The sequence below is a fragment of the Myzus persicae genome, unplaced genomic scaffold, assembly GCF_001856785.1.
Source record: "Myzus persicae strain clone G006 unplaced genomic scaffold, MPER_G0061.0, whole genome shotgun sequence".
In the NCBI taxonomy this organism is placed as follows: domain Eukaryota; kingdom Metazoa; phylum Arthropoda; class Insecta; order Hemiptera; family Aphididae; genus Myzus; species Myzus persicae.
This window is the reverse complement of record NW_019103278.1, coordinates 104,970-128,191: the sequence shown is the minus strand read 5'-3', so window position 1 is coordinate 128,191 and position 23,222 is coordinate 104,970. Positions and strand designations below refer to the sequence as shown.

General features: G+C 33.0%; 1 protein-coding gene across 1 annotated transcript in view; it reads left to right on the top strand.

Moving 5' to 3' along the window:
• Positions 1-2,293: 2,293 nt before the first annotated feature.
• Positions 2,294-23,222, top strand: part of LOC111034140 (desert hedgehog protein) — a 42,761-nt gene continuing 21,832 nt past the window's right edge. Inside the window, exons 1-2 of the mRNA XM_022315195.1 lie at positions 2,294-2,602; positions 4,894-5,290. Coding sequence (XP_022170887.1) covers positions 4,949-5,290 — 342 coding nt within the window. The 5' untranslated portion in view covers positions 2,294-2,602; positions 4,894-4,948. The remainder of the gene's footprint in view (positions 2,603-4,893; positions 5,291-23,222) is intronic.

Below are 23,222 nucleotides of genomic sequence, written 5' to 3'. Positions count from 1 at the left end.
GTGCTAAACAGTTCCCACCCGTTCCCGGTTTCAGAAGGGGAAAAAAAAAAAAAGTTTAGTGAATAAACGATACGGGTTCGGGTGGCAGTATTGTGCTAAACAGTTCCCACCCGTTCCCGGTTTCAGAAGGGGAAAAAAAAAAAAAAAAGGTATATACTTTCATGAGAGATAACGAAAGCTGATCCGCGCATCTCTATCGCTCAGAATAGTGTTTTCGTAAATTAAAAGTACCTACACTGATTCATCATTGAACTAATCATTCTGACTTATCTATTATAACAGTGATCTACTTAATTACAAAGTACGTCCAAAAATATGTTTCCTGGTTTTTTGATTTCAAATGAAATACAAGTCTGACAAATAAAACCTCTGTGGGCTCAGTGTACACTTATTAAAATTACTTAAACCGCTATATTTAAGACTAAATTAATATATATTTTGAAATAGAACAGAATACCTATGATTTTCCACATTATTTTCATATGATTTTGCGTATTTTTAACCTAATTTTAACTCGTTATAATTCAGTAAATTTTGGTTTTAGAGCCATGGTTGAAAGATCAAGATGACAACTAGAAATTATTTCTATCAAATTCTTGTTTTTAAAACAGATGTTGCTATATTTAAAAAAAAATGTAATATTATGTTGTATGCTTATGAGTACGGTGAAAAGATTGAAGGTTAAAAATTTAAAAATCGTCAAAAATGTGTATCTATTTCAGTATATTCAACATTATCCTCCCGATTATATATTACTGGACAGAAATATTTCGTATCACCTTTAAAAGTATAAACATGCAGTATAGTGTATACTATATAGTATACACTGTATACACTATATGCACCTTAACATCTATAAGTCTTCGCACTTTTGGAGTAGTGTCCATCGCTCAGGTCGATCTGTCTTTTTGCTTTATTAAATCTTTCGATATAAATTACTGTGTTAACTTTTTATTGTAAATTATCTTTTTCTAATTATATATAATAATATATTAGTGTCCACTATACATACATAGGCTAAAACCATAATATCTATTTAGTAATTAGCAATTTAATATAAATGTGCATTTTCAAATTCAATTTATATAAAATTAATTTGTGTAAAATTATTGATTGATAAGTGCTCAAATGACAAACTGCAATCAATGGAAACAAATATTTAAAATAATTAACAGTTAATTATTTGGTAGGTATATCATTACATATACAACACAAATTAACAATTTTATAATTTTATAATTTTAAAATATATTTCTTACCCTTAACTATAAAATATACATAATAATCTAATTAATATTAAAATAATAGTAATAGTTGTCTACGAATCATTAACACTTGTAATTTTTATCTATAGTACCTACCCATGTATACTTACTTTCTTTTTTCATGTAAAATTTTGATCTGATTTCCTTTTCTTACGGCATCCTATATGGGCTATATGATATTGTTAAATTTACCACATTAATACTCAAACCATATTTTAGCAGGTAAGTACCTGTAAATATACCTGCAGTAGGTCAGTATTGTAGGTAAGGATTATAGGTATACCGAGTAGTGAGTACTAACAAGTATAATAGTTTTGCAAAGACGCCATCATAAGAGCAGGAAACGTCAGAAATCAATTTCACATGACAAGAATAAAAAGAAGATAAAAGGTACAAACCCAGATTTCTACATGATACACATAAGTGTTATATATAGGTGTATTTTCTAGTATAATGTGACCAGCGAAGCAACGTTTTTTTTTTTTTTTGTATATGGTTTTATACAATAAAATAAATCAAAAAGTTATTGTAAAAATAATCTTAGTCTACAGATTTTATTTGCACGAAATATTTGCTTATAATAGGTATTGTTATTTTCATTTCGGTACACGAAAGAAGGCCGTATACCTACCTATGTGTACTTCAACATCATGCACTTTGCCACACCTTTACCTTTATATTAAGATGACCGAAAAGGATTTTGACACAACGATATCAGTGACTTGATCCGGAAGCGATCGGTTTCTCGAGAACAATTCACGGGATCACCATGCAAGGCGATCAACGAACGTTGCACCTTTGTCTATCGAAGTGCACAAAAGGCTCCACAAGACCGCAAGAGCGCCAGTCGGGTTTGCCTGACTATTCGGCGTACGTCGGTGATCGGGTACCGGCGGCGCACGCGACGCAGTCCTCGTGTACATGGAGGCGGCCACGATATGGGCGGAGCTCCGTACACTGGGGTGGGAGAACGATTGTGGCTCACACCCACAACAACATCACCGAGTCTGGTTCAAATTCGTTGACCTTGTTACCAGAATCGGTTCGGCGCGACTTCGGTGTACCGAATTTGAAGTTTTCCATCATTTTTATACTGAGATCGGTTTTGAAAAGTATTATTTTGAAAAAAATGTCTACACATTTTCAGTTTGACATCGTGTTTAAGTTTCGCTAATAGTTTTAATTAGTTTATCGGATTTTTCTCGTTATTTCGAATTGTGTAACGTGCGGTAACGGCTAGTCGCCGAACGCGCATTTATAGTGCGACTCACAACCAGGACTAATTTCATTTTTTCCAACTTGATATTTACAAAATACCAATAATCGGCATTTACAAGGTAAGTGTAATATCAAAATATAAGTATTATACATCAATATAATAGATCAAATTAAATATTCTATGTAATTTATAAAGAATACTTATAGAGTACATTTTAAAAAATCATTTAAATTCTAAATTATTATTCCTCCAGCATGCCTAACTATAAATTATGATGTAGAAGTTAATTAAATAAAGTATGACGAGTTTTTAATATTGAAAAAATATCATTTAATAAATTAACAATGTATGAAATTAATTCAAATTAATAGATATATTATATGATTCATAAAATATGTTATCACTTTCGTAATTAACTTGATATAGTTGAACAGTAGTTTTAATATACTGTATTATTAATTTTCATCATCAATTTCCTTTAAACAAGATTAATTGTTTTTCGTATAATTACAATTAATAATTACATTATACATTCATTAACTTTGATGACGGGTCACAGTAATTATGATAAAATAATAAACTTATGGTTTCTTATTTTCTTAATGATGTAATAAATTCAATTTTATTTCTGATAAAGCGGAATTCTTACTAATCACAAATATTATAGATCACAAAATCGTATAAATATATAACAGATGCCTACTGCTTACGGTTCTATGTGGGTAACTATTTGCAGGTCTGCATACGCGGACAAGAGATGAAATAAAAAACCTTTCTCAGCAGGAACAGAGTTTTTATTGTGGATACGATTCTTAGTAAAGTCCCGTTACAGTTTCCTTTTTTTAATCTTTTACATATAACACGTTATATTATGATTTCGCCTAAAACATTTAGGTAGGTAGTCGTAGCTTAAATGTATAGGTATAGGCAGGGTCGAAATGTTACCATTTATCTTATCTTATAGTTCGAATAATGTATAGTAAAAAAACACGATCTTTACCTAATATTGGTTCATAGGTTTATTAATATTATTTCAAACATATGTTGCATACAACTGTATATCATACGAGTATAACCTCATATAGTTTTATCGAATATATTACAGTACCTATACCTATGCAGTATACACGCACAACAATTAAATATATATAGGAATCTGATTATATCTGGTATACACATAATTCAAAGATTAGACATATTTTTTAAATAAAATAAAAAAAATATTCAATTTCAATTATGCTGTTATAAATAATAATACAATATTTAGGTACGCACAGCTAAAATAATAATTTATTATTAAACAAAGCAAATCAAATTATAAATAATATATATATATATATAACGTAATACGAATAATTTTTTTCTGAAAGAAATAGTAATTTTGATATGATTTTAAGGTAAAACAAGTACAATTAATAGATCAATAGACTCTTGCATTTTTAAATACTTTAACTTTTTTATTACAAAAATGGTATTTTGGTAAATTAAAAGTATTATTATGTTTTTTGTACTATAAATATATATTATTATTATATTATAATTAAAAATTGACGTGTTTTTTCAATTTAAATATTAAAATCCGAGGGTCTAATTAAGTTTTAAGGTTTTTCCATTTTTTCAAAGTAAAAATATTAGCGAAATTGCGTCTGATGAGATTTGCAAGATGCAATCTGTAGATATAATATAATGTATATTTATTTGTACAAACGTTATAACATCACATAATACCTTTAATAAATGTTAAAACATTATATTGCGTGTTCTAAGTGTTGTATACAATGGTGGGTAAGTATAAAATGTATAAAATGTATTAAACAGGAGAACAGATCGGCCAATATTTTGTATTATCGTCTAATTATAAGCTGTTATTTTTATACACTACCAAATTATACTTCGTTAAATTATGTGATACAAGAAAATTGTTGGATAGTATCAAATTTCAAATAAAATAACATAGAAGTAAAAAAAAACAGAGCATTAAATTATTTCTATACCACTCATTCGTCTTGCTTCATTCACCTTAGAGCAGGATAATATAACAATTTTAATAGTATATCTTGATACAATTATTTTTCCGTTTATGTTCACTGTTTAAAAAAGATCGAGACATACGGAGTAAAATATTTCTGTTTATATTGTATTGAAAGAAAAAACTTCAGATTTCAGATGAATAATTTTGAAAAATATTCGGAAGTGCGTGGTGTATAAAATTCAGCTAAAATATTTGTTTTTTATTTGATGATTTACTATTGGTTATCATAGATAACATCCACTGCAAGTTTTTGAAACCTGCAGTCTAGTTTTTTTTTATTAAGTATAAACTCAACAAGTGGTCAATAATGATGTTCATGTATATAAAAACTATTCGTTGTTTGTTTTTTTCCCCACGAATCTTTTAATGACGTGTAGCAACCGATTGCTGTATGAGTAAAGGCCGCGGTAATGCGGTGTCTGGCAGCCGGATATGAGGAACGGCGGCGACGGCGGTGGCGTTGTTGCGGTGGCGTCCAGATACCGGTGGAGGTACACGTTGACGCTGGTTGTGTGCGTGATGGCGGCGGTCGGGGTAGAGGGCTGTGGCCCGTTGCGTGGCCCGTCCAAGTTCCGGAACCCTCGAAAGATGAAGCCACTGGTGTTTCAGCAACACGAGCCCAACGTCAGCGAGTACTCCATCACCGCCAGCGGGCCACCAGAAGGTCGGGTCCAGCGGAACGACTCCAGGTTCATGGAGCTGGTACCCAACTACAATGCGGACATCGAGTTCAAAGACGACGAGGGCACCGGTGCCGATCGGCTGATGACCCAGGTAAGGTTTACGCTTTATATTTACCATTCCATTATTTTACACGTAGTAGGTACCGTTCATTATTGTAATAATGATATAATTTAACATAATTATTATTTTATACCATGCTATATATAGTACACCATCATGTGCCCAGTTTTCTGCCAATTGTATAATAGTGAAATATAGATTTATATCATTTACATCGTCTATTAAAAACTGTAAAATGTTATTTTGTACTTCACGAGCTCCTCATATTCGACGTATGCTGTTATTGGGTTTTGTGTACACACACACTTCCGGTCGCTGCGGGCATATTATTTTGTACTCATAAACACACGCATATTATATATGACTGGATAAGTAGGCACTGTACAGGTATAGTAGGTATTCTACATATTGTTTTCTTTATTTTCCACGACAATCCTATAGTCCGCTCCGCGACCTTCTATGTAAGTGATACATATTTAGAAATATAGGTATGAGCCACCCGCCTGCGCGTGTCTGCGCCGAGTGTCACTTACCTTGACCCAAATTTGTCAGCTGGGTTCGCACCCCCGTGTTCCCGGTGACAACTCATCGCCTCATCGGGGGTTCTTCGCGTAATAATATTAGACATTGGGGTTCCTTGAGCACCTCTGCAGACTGCTGCACACATCTCGCGGTTCCCAATATTAAAACATGTACATGGTATAATTATACAATATGTATATAGGGCGATATCATAACGACGGAATGACACATTATCGGCCCGGAACGATAACGTCGAGTGCACGACCATAAAGAAATAACACCAGCAACGAAATCCTTCGTTTATTTATATACACGTGAATATTTTACGATTAACTAAGAGAAATTGTATATGCCTAGATATAGAACAATACAAAATAGGTATAAGGTGCTATCGTATATCCGTATAATGATAATATTCCCGTATATTGTACTACGTATATTAAATAATACGTGTGGTGTCACGAATGTATACATCGTCACTATCGGCTGATTATTATGAGAATTAATCTTTTTACGTAAAATCAGGCCGCATATTATTACCTACACGTAATCATTTATTATTAATTGTCACTAAAACGCTTTCAGCGTCAGGGTACAGCAAATATCGCAAATATTACGCTTCGAGACCTGCACATTATTATTCACGTGCTGTTATACGTTATTTGTATGCACACATCGACTTCTATGCAGTATGCACCGAGTGCGAGTTTTTTTTTCTCGTCGTCGACTCTCGACGCCCGACCGTCTAGCCGTCGTCTGCAGCGTATATTACGTGTTATGTAGTTTATATCAATATTATTTGGACGTTATACACTAACTATAAGACGTGTACCTACGTTATGTCGTATATTTTATTTTATAATAACGACACACGGTTTTCGGCAGGTCGTTCGACGTGGGCGACAAGGAGAAAGGTATTACAACAATATTATATTTGGTTCACATTATATAGGTATAATTATAATACGCGTGTAATTCGATCTTTGGAAGTCGCTGAGGAGGTCATAAGGGGCACACCGCATTGTTTTCGAAACGATTTAGCAGAAGCACGGACGCGGACGAATAAAAACATAATATTATATTATAACATTTTATTATAAGCGCGTTTGCTTATCAAACGCGTGACGATTTATCATAACGAAAGATAAGAGCGCTATTGTTCGTTTAAATTAGGTGAAAAAATATCGTAATTCGCATAGGACAGCAGAAAAAGCGTTTCCCCTCCACCCCCTCGACGGATTTAATTGGATATTTTTTTTTTCGTCGCGCACAGTGCTCATAATAGTAATAATAATATATACATTATTATACGTATGTGTGTTATACAATATATTATTTATATACATATTATAATAAATTAATATTCGGGCTCGTGCCCATGTTTGTGTCTAGTCAACAATGCGAACCGACAAGCCGATAACATTGTTATTACGCGTTGTTTGTTCATTTGTCTGTGCCTGCGTACACGTTCCTCGTTCCGTCTCTGTCCGCCGCACGCTGCACATCGCATCGCATCGCATTATAATATTATTAGGTATAAACCCTGCCGCCGCCGCCGCCGCCGCCTGTGCCGTCGCCGCCGGTGTGGGTACGTTTAAAATATAATATTATTATTATATTGTGGGCATACGGCGCGTACCTATACACAATATTATAATAATAGTAATAATAATATGATATTTTCGTTCGTCGCGCGGCCGCCAGCGTTCACGGCTGTCCGGTCTCGTTATTTCGCTATCGCGTATTTGGCGTTTATGCGTCACCAACGCGCCGCGCACCTGTGGCCAGGCCAGCGCGGCAGCAGCAGCAGGGGACGCGGTCTAGACACGCCGCGCCGGGCTCCGCGTGTCATCTCTTCTGTCCGGTGCGTGTGCGTGTATGCATGTAACATACACGCGTATAATACCCACACGCGTTACGTATGCACAAGTGCACACGGGGTTGCACGGTGCAGCAACAGCTACGGCGGCGAACGCTGCAGCATGCAGCAGATACGGATCTCCTGGCAATATAATATATAATATAATCGCGTCCGTATCACGTGTGTATAATACATAACATAATATCCATCTCGTTTCGTGCGTGCCACGACGTTTGGTTTTTTTTCTATTTTTTTTCCACCCGATAATCAATAATAACAACATGTACCTGCCTACACCGGCACATAGCTACGACTAGAGACTGAAATTGAAAAAAAAATAAATAAACCGCTCGTCGTGTTCAAATGTACCACCGCGTTCCCGTCGTTGGACGTCAAAATGTTTCTTGTGACTTTTGCGGTATGTATATATTATTATTATAATATAATGTTTATATTCACTAAGTACATGTACCATGTACGTACTATACGTATATGTAGCTGCTGCGTGGACGTGAAATGAAATTCAAACTCTATATCATAATAAGACGAAATAGCGTGGTGTCGAGTTTCATTGAGAAAAAATGTTTCATTAATTTTTTTTTATTATACCTAGCTACGTAATAAACACTATATATAAATATATACTCATAGTATGCAATAACGACATACCATTCACATTGAATAGTTACATATTAGGTACATAATATTAATTTTCATTGGTATCTACTACCTAATATATACATATATATTATGCGTGTGTGTGTATAGCAAAGATATCGAATACTATTAAAGTTTAAAGAGAAGCCGATGATGTTAACTATAGGTTTTTAAATAAATATTATATTATATTCAAACATGCCTATATAGTCTATATGTACGTATAATATTGATAGGCATAGATAACTGCATGTAGTTTATTACTAATTACAGCAATGACTATAATGACTAATGCTATAATGACAGCGAAAATGGAATTATATTATATTTTAAAAAGTTGATTAAATGTTTCATGTATTATGTATATATAAGTGGGTATCATCGAGTTTTGAGAGAAGAAAATATGTCTATAGAGATTAATGGATTATATAAAATACTTATAAAAGAAAAATAACGTAAAAAAAGAAAAGATTCAATGAAAAATGGATATAAATATATAGGTACCTCGTTTGAATTCATACAGGACGCATTGTAATTGAGTCCACGGGAACAGAGTCTCATATCCTATATATGTATTAATAAAATGTATTATTTAATGAATTCGAATACCACATATAGCTCAATAGCTGACAAGAATCCATAAATAGCATTAAGTGATTGACTCGTTTCTCACGGTTCTTAAATTCAATAATATACCTACAATATTTTTTTCGGTGTATGAATGTTATGTTTGTGACTTAACACTTTTTTCATTTTATGGCTATAACAACTATAAATGAATATACTATTGTTTATAGAAAAGTAAATATACAGCATAAATCGCTATTATTATGTATGTCATGCATGATGCATACCGAAATGTTTAATTTGATTAAAAATATATGTACCTAATAATACACAAGTACCCACATTATTTTATGTATTTAAAAACGATTTAAGTACGTTTTAAAGTTTAAACTCCATAATATACGAGTTAGTATATAGTAGTTATACATAAAGGTATATATAAAACTTATACCGTTTACGCTATAATAATATTTATATATTAAATACATAAAAGTTTTAAATTTCAAAAATTAAATACACCAGGTATTAAAATAATTTAATAATGTCCGTGTTGTATAACGAATATCTACATACTATAGTCTATAGGTAGACTTGATCAGAGGTATGAGATATAGTATTTTTGTCGATTAGGTTTCTAAATTTTTTTTTTATGTGCATTTTTAATGAATTAAAAATATACATAGTCGTCAACCGAATAAGAATGTCATAACGAATAAGTTTAAATCTAGTAAAATACCAAATATACATATAGGTATTAATTAATACCTGTAGAAACAGCTAAGACGATAATATATGGCATAAATAATATCATAACATAGGTATTTATTATGTAGGTATTATGTAATAGATATTATAGGTAGGTGAAGTTACTCTCATATACCTATATAGTTATGTATAGTCTAATATTATATAGGCATACAGCGTATCGTAAATTATTATAACGAATGTGTTTACGTGTTAATATTCAAAATTCGTTTATATACGATTCATAATTCATATATATTCATATATTATGTGTGCAGGAACATCTCTTTAGACATGCTCGAAGCTAAAGTATTTACACATTAGTTCGCAATGGCCAAAGACTACATTATTATAATATCATATACTTAGACTACAGTCTACTGCTACGTATATAGTTAGACAATGTGTTTTAGGAAAATGGAAAAATATAAAGTAACTTTTAAACAAATAAAAAACTGTATTAACAACATTTTTTATTGAAAACAGAATTTTATGACATTAAGAGTACAATGGTTAACAATTTCATGTTTTGAAATTCATTTGCGTAAGATGGAAACCATTCGTACGTATGGTGTTATTTCGAGGTTTGGCGACATACATTGTCCCCCCCCCCCCCCCCAAGATAATTAGATTCAACGGGTGCGATTTTTGTCTTGTGGGACCATCTCAAAAACAATGTGTACACGGTACACCACTTCACTTATCTTACAACGAAATTGACGAGTTGAAAATTCCAATTCAGAGAGAAGTCGCTGAGTGGGATGATGGAAAGCGCCATATCAGAATATCAGCGTTCGATTTCAGGAATAATTCGTATACGTACAAATTTTCACCACCTGAAGAGCATTAATTTCAAGACAAGAACCTTTTGAACTCAATATTAATGCCATGAAAACATGTAAAAACATTTTTTTGTTTCTTTGAGAGCTATTTCACATTTTCCCTGGAACACCCTTTGTGTTTATGTGTACATAGAGAACGAGCCCGTCGTGTTTTCTTGGTTTTCCTTGTATAGCATAACCTGCATAACACCGAGTAACGGGAAATCAGGATTACCCGCTCTGCATATTGGGTAGACGTAAAATTCTACCAAGCATTATTTCGATGACGAACAAGGTCTATACAATATTATAAAAGGCACCGGCTGCTATTGCAATATGCTTAAGTATATGTACTGTGCGAAAGATCGAAACTTTTGACATGCCTGCAGTGCCGTGTGATGACATCGCCTGCGAGCAATGCGCTTTTCAGTCGCAGTCGCAGCAAGCCCGAACCTGTACCTATACGTCTCGGTCAGGACTCTCGACTGTCGCGGCTGCTTTCACCGGCCATATTGGACGGCGGCGGCAACGGTCGTGGCTCGGATGGGCATATTATATTATAGTATACGTGAACACACGGGCGTGGGCGTGGGAACGACTGCACGATAAATCGTGGACGCGCACGCACGCACGCGGATCGATGATCGTCGTCGTCGTCGTCGTCGTAGTCGTCGTAGTCGTCGGCGAAGTCGTAAAAATAAAAAAAAAAATAATATAATAAATAAATAAAAAACCACACCAGAGAACCGGTTGCCTCTTCTTTTTTTCCCCTTCCCAGATCGGTCGCTATTGCAACAGCTCCTCATAAGCATATACGTATATACACAGAAAGCGGGCCGTGTATTATACGCGGTGCGTTTATTAGCGCGCCGCCGCCGCCGCGAGACTCGTGTACCTTTTATTACATAGACCGATCGTACAGCGCGAGTTTCCCTTCAGGGGGCATCGGGTAGAGGCGGGGATGAGGTAAATCGATACCGCCATCTTGATGGTCACGAGTCAAACACCTCGTGCAGTCAAAATATTCAATCTACATGTATATGGTCCACCGCAGCTTTATATATATTATATACATACATTATAACATACACATATTATACACACACATAGAAACGGTTGATAATATAATATGTTGGGAACACACATTTTTCTTTTTTAGTCACACACTCGTCGCCATAATACACGAAATTATACAAACACTTTATTAAGTGCACCTCGTGTTATCGTATACCCAGTGCGAATGATTCAAGTTTAAGTATGAATTCGTATTATATATAAGTAGGTTTTATCGCCTGTGTGACTCCAGAATACTATACATATATATTGTGCGTATAAATTATAAGTATAATTTCCTCCGATTTACTTGTCGGCCTCTAGAAGTTTTTAATTTTAATTCGGTACATCAACTAAGACATTCATAGGTGCACCACTTACCCAAAACAAGACCATATTGTAATACTATGTGTAATACGTCAGACGCCGTTATCGTATATTTGCTATAATTGATTTCACTTAGGTAATTATAATATATATATATAGCAGTTTTGTTAAGAAATATCAAAGTTGGTTTTTGAAATGGATTATTAGGTCGTAGCATACACAATAACTACCACTTCAGACGCAAGTCAATATCTGTAAATGTGTAAGAAATATTTTAAACGTCAAGTGAAGAGGAAAAAAGGTAACCTAATAAGCAATAATTCAAATAAAATGCTGTACATTTATATGTACCGTTATGTGTTTACACAATTGAAGTATAGGTAGGTAGGTACCTACGTCCATAAATCGTAAAGATGTAGCCCCCTGTCTTTTTGTATTGTCAGTTGGATATCATTGATAAAGAAAAACGCAGCTACTGAAAAACTACTTTGTTACATTCATTGTTATACTTCCAAAAGTATCTGGAAATAGGTAAATAAACATTATACACTCATATTGAAATCTAATTTTGTTTTCATTCCAAATAAAGGTATTTTTTTTTACATTAAAACATCCGAAATTGAAGTCCATTGTTAACAAAATATTTTCAAATATTTTATACGTACCATTATTTCACACTAAAGGACCAAACGTAGAATGAAGTTTTCGTGGGGCAACTCAGGTGCAACGTCTCCCCCGTGGGTGCATCAATCGTGAAATCGAAATTCGATCCGTCACCCCGAGGGGGCTTATAAGGAGAGGAGGAGCAAGTCAAAACGCTAACTGTATAGTGTTATACCCATTCGATTTATGTAATAGAAAATATAATATCGGAAAAAAAGGCGAAATAATAATAATATTTTTAAAACTTGGCGAACCGTATCAATTGGAATATGCCTTTAGTGCGAGCATCTTTCGTTCCGGTACAACAGTGTGTGTCCGACCTGGCCGGTCTGGGACAATGAAACGTTACATTGCTGTCCCACCCGCTGACCGACGCGATTCTTGCCAAAATGTTGTGACAATGCGTTTTTAAGGTCAGCTCCGATTTCTTACGGAACATTAATAAAATTATAAATGTCTTCGGCGACCTTCGAGCACATTATACGAACGATGCTACGACGGTTCTTAACTACCAAAATACGACTTCTCGTGTTCTTTATTCCCCTTTACACTCATACTCATCCATAACACGAAACGGGGTTGGAACTGATATCTTGGCCGGGTGATGGAAAGAGTTCAAACACTGAGAAATTATAAACGGTCTGGTTATACAATAGAACATAAGTGATATTTATTCTTCCATATCGAAATTACTTCTGTATTATAAAGATTTTATTAGGGATGTTGTTGTATAGAGTTGACTTTAAAAAAAAAATTAAAAATCAAACATTCAATATATATATATATTGATTTAGTCATAGGCACTTGAATAAATTTATATTCAATAAATACTTATGTGTTGAAAAATGTTTGATGTTTTATGTTAATAATATTATTATAACTCGATAGAAAACTATGCATTTTTATTCCATTAGACATGTATTGTTTGAAATAAAAATTAATTTTAAATATCATATCATTATAAAACCCAGGTGGGCGATCAGATAATATTTATCAACTATACATCTAAAACACTTTTGACAGAAAATTATCCAAATAACATGAAGTTAAGATTATTTATTTATATTTGTTGACTGGTCCTTTATTATTAGTAATTAAAGATTTAACGATTGAAAATAACTATGTAAATTGGCTGGTATAATATGTAATAACTATTAATTTGTAAGATGATCAGATCAATTATTTAAATATTGTAAAGCCTACATAAGCCCAGTATCTGACGGCAATATAATATGTATACAAGCATAGAGGCCCATATTTAAAATTTAAACATTGACATTTTTGGAAAACAAACGCTATGGCTACCTTATACAATATTCTCATCTTTAAGAGCATACATATACTTTTTAGGAACTTATTACTACGCATAAAGATATATGGCTGTATAGTATGTTTAATATTTATATGTTATACATTTATTTATTTATAATATGATTAGGTATACCCAAATAAATGAATGTGTAATATATAGCTGTATAGCCTTATAGGTAGTAATTAGCTCCTAAGAAGCACCTATTATATGATTAGGTATATAAATAAATGTGTAATCCGATTTGCCGATTTATGATATTATGGTTTCATTTGCATAAATAAAAAAATTATCAGTAATAATAGTGTGATTACAGTGCACTTTTTATAGACTAACCATTTGCTTTTCTCTTAATTTTGTTTGTAAATATAAATTAATCGTAATACAGTATAAATAAATACTCGAAAATCTTTTTTACGTCTTACTTTGCAGTCTGCGAGTGTAAAAAAATGTGTAAACAATAATTGATATGTATAATACCTACGATGTACCTAAATCAATTTATATTTTTATCCATAATTTACTTAAGAAAATTGAAAGTATGAATTATATCAAGTATAATAGTCGTTATCAATCGCTTATGTCGACTGTCGAGCACAAAACGTCCGTGACTACCGCGTGGGCTCAATAACATGGGTCAACCATATCTATATAACATTCGAACCATTTGAGGGGCGCCCGTGCCAAATATTCCGAACGAGATTAATGACATTGAGAATCGGATGCAGTTGAACAATAATAATAATAATAATAATAATAATAATAAAATGTTTAAATCGTAAAGAAAAAACCGAAACAAAACGTTCTTAAGTACAACTATTGTTCTCCTAATGGACGGGTTATTATGGTAATGAGAAAGAGATAGTGGTCGCCGTCGTTGTGTGTTTTTTCTTTTGCTCTTTTCAATCTGTTCTACGGCTGTGCTTGTTGTTCTCCCCTATCGACAGCATATTGGACGCACATTAGGGAGATGGCCATCTGAACAGTAAATAAATCAAAGCCGCAGTGAATGGGGCAGAGGCGGCGGCAGCGGCAGCGGCAGCAGCAACGGCAGCAGCATCGCGGCGGTGACTGCGGCTGTGGACAAACATGCGCGAGGGGGGCATTGCGGGGTAGTAGCCGCGACGGGGGCTGAGGGGAGGGCGGTAAAAAACCCACACAGGTCGACCATGTAACAACTTGTAAAAAACACACCAGCAGTTCATTTTGTCAGACTCGGAATTCTAATTGTCGTCGGACACACAGACAGCATAAGTTAAAACGCGCTATTAAATACGCATTCCGCCGGCTCTCTCGGGGGAGAGACCAGTTTACCGGTTACCATACACTGACAACATGACATTTAAACAGCCATAAAACACTTTTTATTAATTCCCCAACAGATCCGTCACGAGAGATCGTTGTTGTATGTTGTTGTTTTTTGGTTTTTTTCAATTCCTCCTCCTGCTCCTCGTCACCCTTGCCCGTCCTCCTAAACTTCATCATCCTTCCACCTTCTTCACCGCGCTCGCAGGCGCTCGCGCGCGTTCCATCGTGTGTAATGTCAACTGGATTCTCTATATTAGCTGCACACGCTCGTGTCAACACTATCAATTATATATTTATAAACATGCGTACGCTAGACGCCGCCGCCACCACCGCCGCCGGGAGTTATATTATATTATATGTATACAACTGCAGCAGCAGTGATTCTTTTATAGACTCCAGAGACCGCGAAGGTAATTAAAAATACACAGTCGTACGGCCGACGTGAGAATTTTAATTACATGTAACTGCGCTTTACCTTTTTTGTATATCGTCATCTAATAGTTAAGTAAATCAAAACAGGTCCTTAAATGCCAATATTTATTTTTTATTAGTGCGATTTCGGAAAAGTGTAGGTATTTATTTTTATTTTTTACATATTATTATATTTATATGCTTAAAAGATAGGTATGCTATTAAACAGTAGATATCCCATTGGTAAAATAAATTTTGAAGAAAATAATTTATGGTCAATATAATATATAATATACAGGGTAATTCATCAACGATACTAGCACCCCCATTTTATCGTTTGATAAAGTATTTATTAAATTCTGCAGATTTTTGGAAATTTCAAATACATCTCAAGACCTGAAACTAGATCGTAAGACCTAACGTCTGATAGATTATTAGATTAATCATCAATATAGGACGCTAATAGTATAATTATTACTAAAATTCCACTACGCAAAAGAAAGAACTTCTTCTGTGTCATAGCGTTTTAATTATTTGGACAATATGAATAAAATTAAAAATATCAGTTTAAGAACATTCATTTTTTTTTCATTTTATTATTAATAATTATCGATTAGTGTGGTATCAAAAAAAAAAAAATTAAAACTGTATGACACAGATAAAGTTCTGCCCTATGCGTTGTGACTTGTGGAATTTTAGTAATTTTACTATAATTACAGAGGGAGTATAGTTATTCCACGCAAAACGGCTTTTTCTATGTTGCACATTTATAAGACGGAGTCAAAAAATGTGCTTGTAAGGTTCTCTTAAGTATTAACTTTAATTTCTAAAAATTGTATAGTTGCCATTGTTCATATATCTACTAAACCCAATATCGTGGATCTATTAGTACACAAAGTTAAATAACTCAAAAATTACTTAATCAAATTTTGATTTTGATATTATGTTAACATTTTTGAAAAATTATACTCTAATAATTATTAATAATTATTATTAATTATACTTTAATAATTTACATTATAAAAGGAGGATTCTCGTTTAAAAAACAGACATTTATATCTCCACAGGTTACTCTTTAAATAGTAAAAAGAAACATCAATCATTTGAAAATATAGTCTTTATTAAGTAAGTACATTTAAATATTCCAAAAGTCAGATTTTGAATAACTGCCCTACTAAAGAAAATAGGAGGCAAGCATGCTTGATGAATCACTCTGTATATTACGAGTATATTAATAAACATTTGATAAAAAAAAAATAGGTCAGCATTTTAAAATAATTAATAGTAACTTATTTGTACATATGATGTATTAAATGTCATTTTTTTTATTAAAGAAATATTTCTAATTTATGGCTTCAAGACATAATAATCAAATAAGATAATTTAAATTAATGCATACAAAAAAAAGAACAATGATATCATATATTTGAGGAGAAGGAGTGAAAGACCGATAATGATAAAACCCAATGTAAAACAATAAGTGATATTTTTGGGTATTTAGAGCGTTTAATTAAAATCATTAGTAAAATTTAGTTATTATTTTATCAATGAAATGTGAATTATATTGTAGACATATAAACATATTTAATTACCTAGTGAGGATATTACAGTAATTATTTACAAATGCCAACTTTGTGTTTTACAAATATTTATGTGTGAAGTTTCAAAGTAGTACCTACATGACACGTCATGAGTTGTCTTGTTGGTATTTTGAAATATTGAAAAGTTATTTGCAATTTTATTTTCACAGTTGTTTTCTCGCATAAGAATTACTGCATAAATAAAACCACTTATAAGTTTGAAAATGTTCAAGAAATAGAAAAAGTCAAGCAGCATAGTTTTGAAAGGGTTCCACTCAGAATATTTTTTCAAATGAGATGATTTATTTATGGCTTTGGAATTTAAAATCACGACATACCTTAATGTGTTGAGATGAACAAGTGAAATGAAAGGCCTTGTCTTCGTATCCTGTCCAGCTTTTTTATATTCTAATACATGTAATATTGTACATGACATTATGATAATATGATATACAATACTGTTTCACATTATTTGATTAAACAATAAATAAATTGGTTTTTTTTTTTATTATTTGATCTAGAACACTTCTGGATAAACGTGTTTCAACTACCTATATATTATTCGAAATTTGAGACGTTTTTACCCGTGTTGTAGTGTGTAAGACCACAAATTAAATATTATAATTTTTATGAATTATAGTGTTTTTGCGGAATACATTTTCTCACCTACTCAAATTTTTTCTTGGATTATATAAATTATACCCGAACTCATATCAAAACATCACCTTTTGCATCAGCGAGCTAAATAGATGTTTGGTGGGTTTTTTCTCATTCTCGCTCCTCGTGTTTGTCTTAGAGTGACGTTAACTTGTTTTTCGTCGGTTTCTAATTACACACGAGCTTGTGTTTATCGGATCCTAGGCTTATGTTAATCCCTACATCAGAATTTCATTAACGGATTTCTTCGCCACTATTACTCAGTTTGACACGTCTCTTATATACAATTTTTTTTCTTTTTTTAGATGCTCATGTCCTCATCTCTTACTTATAGTTAATATGTGTATAGTGATCGTAAAACAAACCCCTTTCCTGCGGCATAATTCATCCTCGGGCAAAAACGTAAATATGTCTAAAAAAAATACATTTCTTCAATTGAATGTCACATTGTTTTGTTAGACGTGAATAAACAAACAAAAACGGGAAACGAATAACCAAGATATAATATTTATATATATACCTGTATGGCTGTATGTATTATATAATATTTTTAACTCATAAAATCATCAAACAACATTTTGATTCAGCGTGTGTTTTATTTGTTCATTTTCCACAAATATTTGCTTTTTACCTCAGATTTCTTTAATGATCCCCCATACGTGCTCGGTACATGATTTCGTGACGATAGCACTGTATCATTGGATTTAGTTTAAGCGCCGGCGCCAGTGCTAACAGATCTGTCTGTCGGTTCATTCTTATTTTTTGCTCTTCATAGTGCAGGTTTTCACACCTTTTTATTTGTCGGCCGTGAAAATCAATCCAAAGTCACGTACCGAGAACAATGGACGGTGTAAACGATTCGACCAAGAGAAACGATTTATAATCATTATCATTGTATTTTTGACACACGAACGAATAAGCCGATCAATACCGTTTAACACCGAACGAGATGAAATATATACGTAATAATAAGCGTACGGATCACTTCTCTATTATAATTTTAGACAAATTTTAACATTACAATTTACAGCTATTATAATTGTTATTTTAGGCATCCATTGTAGTACTTACTTTAGGTAAAAACATATACTTTTCGACGCAATATTATTTCATTTTTACTACGAACAAGCCCTTATTGCATCGGCCTACATCCACCTATACGATCATTTGTTTACGTTCGAATGGGCGCGTGTTAATTCGTTTTTAAACATATTATATTATACCACGGTAACGCACACGTATGCTTGTGTGTGTGTGTGTGTGTGTGTGTGTGTGTGTGTGTGTGTGTGTGTGTGTGAATATGATAACAATGCCGAAGAGGTAAAACGTGCTCAGACTGTGGGCAATAAAAAAAAATAAAAAAAAAATGAAGAAAAAAGAGAGAAGAATGAGAGCCTGCCGACGACCTGTACGGGTCAAAGGCTGTCAAATTGCTCGAACGCGTACCATGAAACCGCTCATAACAATTAATTGCATTGTTTGGACTGCTGCACTATATTATGTATACAATATATTACCCACACATATACACACTGATACACACAATCGTATTATATATAAACCACGTATTGACGTATGTATGTATACCTCTTACCTCCATAATATTATGCACACGTATTATACATGTAGTAACCGTAGTATATAATATTATGTTTAATGCGCCCGTGTCTCTGTGTTCGGCCGTCCCGCCACCGCCGTTGTCGGCGTTTGACACCCGAAACTGAACCGGAGCGGTCAACCAGAACGGTTATGGGTCCGGTAGTATTCTTGTACGCAATGGTAACATATATTATAATATATGTATATAAATATGATCGTTAAACACTATAAAATATACACCTGTAAACACGATTTAATGCTCTACGACGACAAACCGCATACGATGAAATATTATTAGAATATAATATTATGTAGGTATTGGCTATTTTTTTCCATCGTATATGATATATTATTGACGTTATACAAGATATTTCAGTATGAAGCTTATAGATATTCACATTTTACCATATACTTCTACTTAAATTTATTTCGTACAATATATTCATTACATATTTTTTTTTAAAAAAATGCTATTTTTCCCTTTGTCATTTTAAGGTTTGAAACCATTTTATGCATTCAAAAATATTTTATGTGTAGGTAGGTACATGGAATTTTGATTTTGATTAAAGGGGTACCGAATAAAATTCACCAAAAATATTATATTTTATCAAATCATATTTATAAATTATAAAAGTATAACAATATAATATAATAGTATATAATAGTTGATACTAAAAGCTTTTAAAAAAAAAAAAAAAAAATAGTACAGTGTATTAGTGTATACATGATTGTCACCGTTCATATATTATTCGTGACGGTTTTTGATTATTTAAAAAATATGCTGCTTGTTTTTGGTCAACGTAAACACGAACAAAGTGTCACCCATAACAATGTTTCAAACTAATGTTTAATTATAAATTTAAATTTGACAAATCATAATAAATTTAATCTCCTTATAAAAGGAACCTATTCAGCTAACACATAATATTATTGTACAGCCAATTGGTTCCATATCTTAACTAATTTCTGTTTTTCAAAGACCGGTTTATTTAATTTTGGTCGTTGTTACGTTTTTTATCACGTTTAAAAAATCAAACTTCACCTAGTCCGGGGCACACGGACTTCGTTTGATTAACAATGCGGGCAACTAAGGAGAAGTCGTTCAGCAACTGGTTTGAGTTCATTGTTCTCAACTATGGTCATTGGCGAACGATCGATCTGTAAATGCAGAATTCAGTTCGATTATCATCGAAATTATCTATTGAAAGGGGAAAATAATCTTTTATAAATATTAAAAAATATTTTTATTTCTTTTAGAATAATTGGTCACTGATGTCTGATGTTTAAACTAAATATTTATCCTTAAAAATTATTTTTCAGGTGTCATAAAATATGACTTATTATTTTACTTGAAAAAGTACATTTCCAAATATTTGGTACAGTAATTTTAATTGGTTCCATCGTAATGATTTTTTGAGGTGACGTAAAACCGGATTAAATTGAAACCCCCATCAATACTTGAAATGTACATATTATACACCACAACAATCGTTGTTGACATTTATAATAAGGATTTATATGAGCTTTAACCATTTGCATGCATTTTTGTGATATTTTACTTAAAATTTACAAACCATCACTTAGTCACTTCCATTAAACTGACAACCCGTTTGGGTGCATCAGCAATAAAAATATTATTTAATTATTTTGGTCAAAAGTATTGACGTAGGTACATAAAAAGATTATTACACAAATTAACATTAATAAACCAAAGTATTTTACCATGAAAAAAAAATATATATTTACTGTAGATATTATAATATGTTTAACTGTTATATGTATTATTAGCAGTTAACTTAGAACACAACTCATAAGTTATAAAATATAAATTATAAAAGTATTTCTTATTCAACTATTAATTTCAAAATTTGTTGATAATCGAACCTTGGTACCTACTAAAACTGTAATAATAGTTGTAGTAAGTATAATAGGTAAACACTGTATAATTCTTAGTTAAAGCTCATAATGCTTTTTGAATATAAATCATTTAGTAAATAACTAATAACACATAAGTAAAAACAGGAAATAGTTCAGTAAAATAATTAGTAGTCATAGTAGGTAGGTACCATGAGGTCCTCTTTTAAATTAATAATTATACACCTATTATTTCAACTGAACTGAAGCGAATTTTTTTTTTTGTATACGACTGTCGACCATCTCCAATTTAATTGTCCTCAACAAATCAATTGTTAAATTTAACTTTTTTTCAACTCATTTCAAGGTAAAATCATCATTCAGATAATTTCTATGCTATGAATGATTTTTAAGTGAACTTTTAAATAATTGTCTTATTTGTTATTAAGAAACATGAAAAAATCACTTTCTGTAACATAAATTATTAAATTCAACTACAAAAATACAAATAATTTGTTTGGTGGACAACGACAATAATATAATAAATAATATTATACAGTTTTAAGCATATAATTTATGACTATAATGTGAATCATTAAATGTGAAATTAAACGTTAATCGATAAATAGTGGAAATTAAACGATATATATTTTTATCACTTCGAAGAACTCGTACTCGAGGAGTTTTATTTTTTATGGACCATTATGACACGTCTTTGTGAACATCACCTATTCACCTGTGCATGAATATTTTGTGTCGGCTACACAATAATGTAGCACACACAACACATTACATACTATTACATACGTATATTATGGAGGACATATTATGTGGTTGTATATTATAGTTTAATAGTTTATCCCTTTGGGGCTGTTCGTCTTGTTTTTTTTCAAACGAAATACCGTATTTTATCAAAACGGTCAATATAGAATACTCACAATTCTGTAATATTATAGGTACCTACTACTGTTTTATTAAATTGTAAAAACTAATAGGAAATGCTCAAATGCCATTGATTTCATAATATACCTACTTATAAACTAAACATATCATAAAATCAACAGTAATGAATTATTATTGCAATATATAATAATATATATGTACGGACACTTTTGTAACGAACATCCACGGTTTAAGATATACTGTAATATGTGTTTTATGTATTATGTATGTATAATGTATATATGTAAGCCTTAAACCGTGCGCACATTATATACAATATCAGGTGTCGCTGCGCAGGCTGACGGATCGTTGTTGTACCTATATAATAGTAATATAATAATATCTACCTATACATTATACCGGAGACGCGGCGCGGAATTCGCCGCGAAATGACCCACCGCGTTGTTACCGAAAAGGCATAAAGTAGCCGACTGACTATAATAATATAATAATACAACACACACACACACACACACACACACACACACACACACACACATCACAGCCGACTGGCAACGCAGAATAAGGTTACCCTGCACACACGGGGTGCGTGTATAATGTGCATTATATACAGACGCGGTGTCGCATCCGTGAACCGAATCCCATCGTCGTGGTACCTACATATTGTACACATTATATTATATACCGGCAGACCTAAACGCGTATAAATATTGTTGTAATATTGTGTATACTCATCACGAGTCACACACCCGATACTGTGTAGTGTGTACGCCCGACGATTCGGGTATATACCTATAAACACCTGAAACATGGTATACTGCACGCGGTCCATATGACGCCGCGCACCGGATAGATAACGGTTATCGATAACATCTAATTAATGCAGTGTACCCGCGCGGGTCTGGTATGCGGAGGCTGTAGTCGACCGCGGCGGTCGGAGGGGGTTTGGCCGGCGGGGGTGGAGGCGCGTTGTCGTCGTCTTACGGCCGTGTCTGCAATCGGGTGTATCGATGAAATCCGAGACGGCGGTCGGAGGCCAACCGGGTCCCGTTCGACACTCTTGCGCGCGGCGCACATTACACACGCGCGCGCGCGCGGGGAAGACGACGACGGCGGCGGCGGCGGA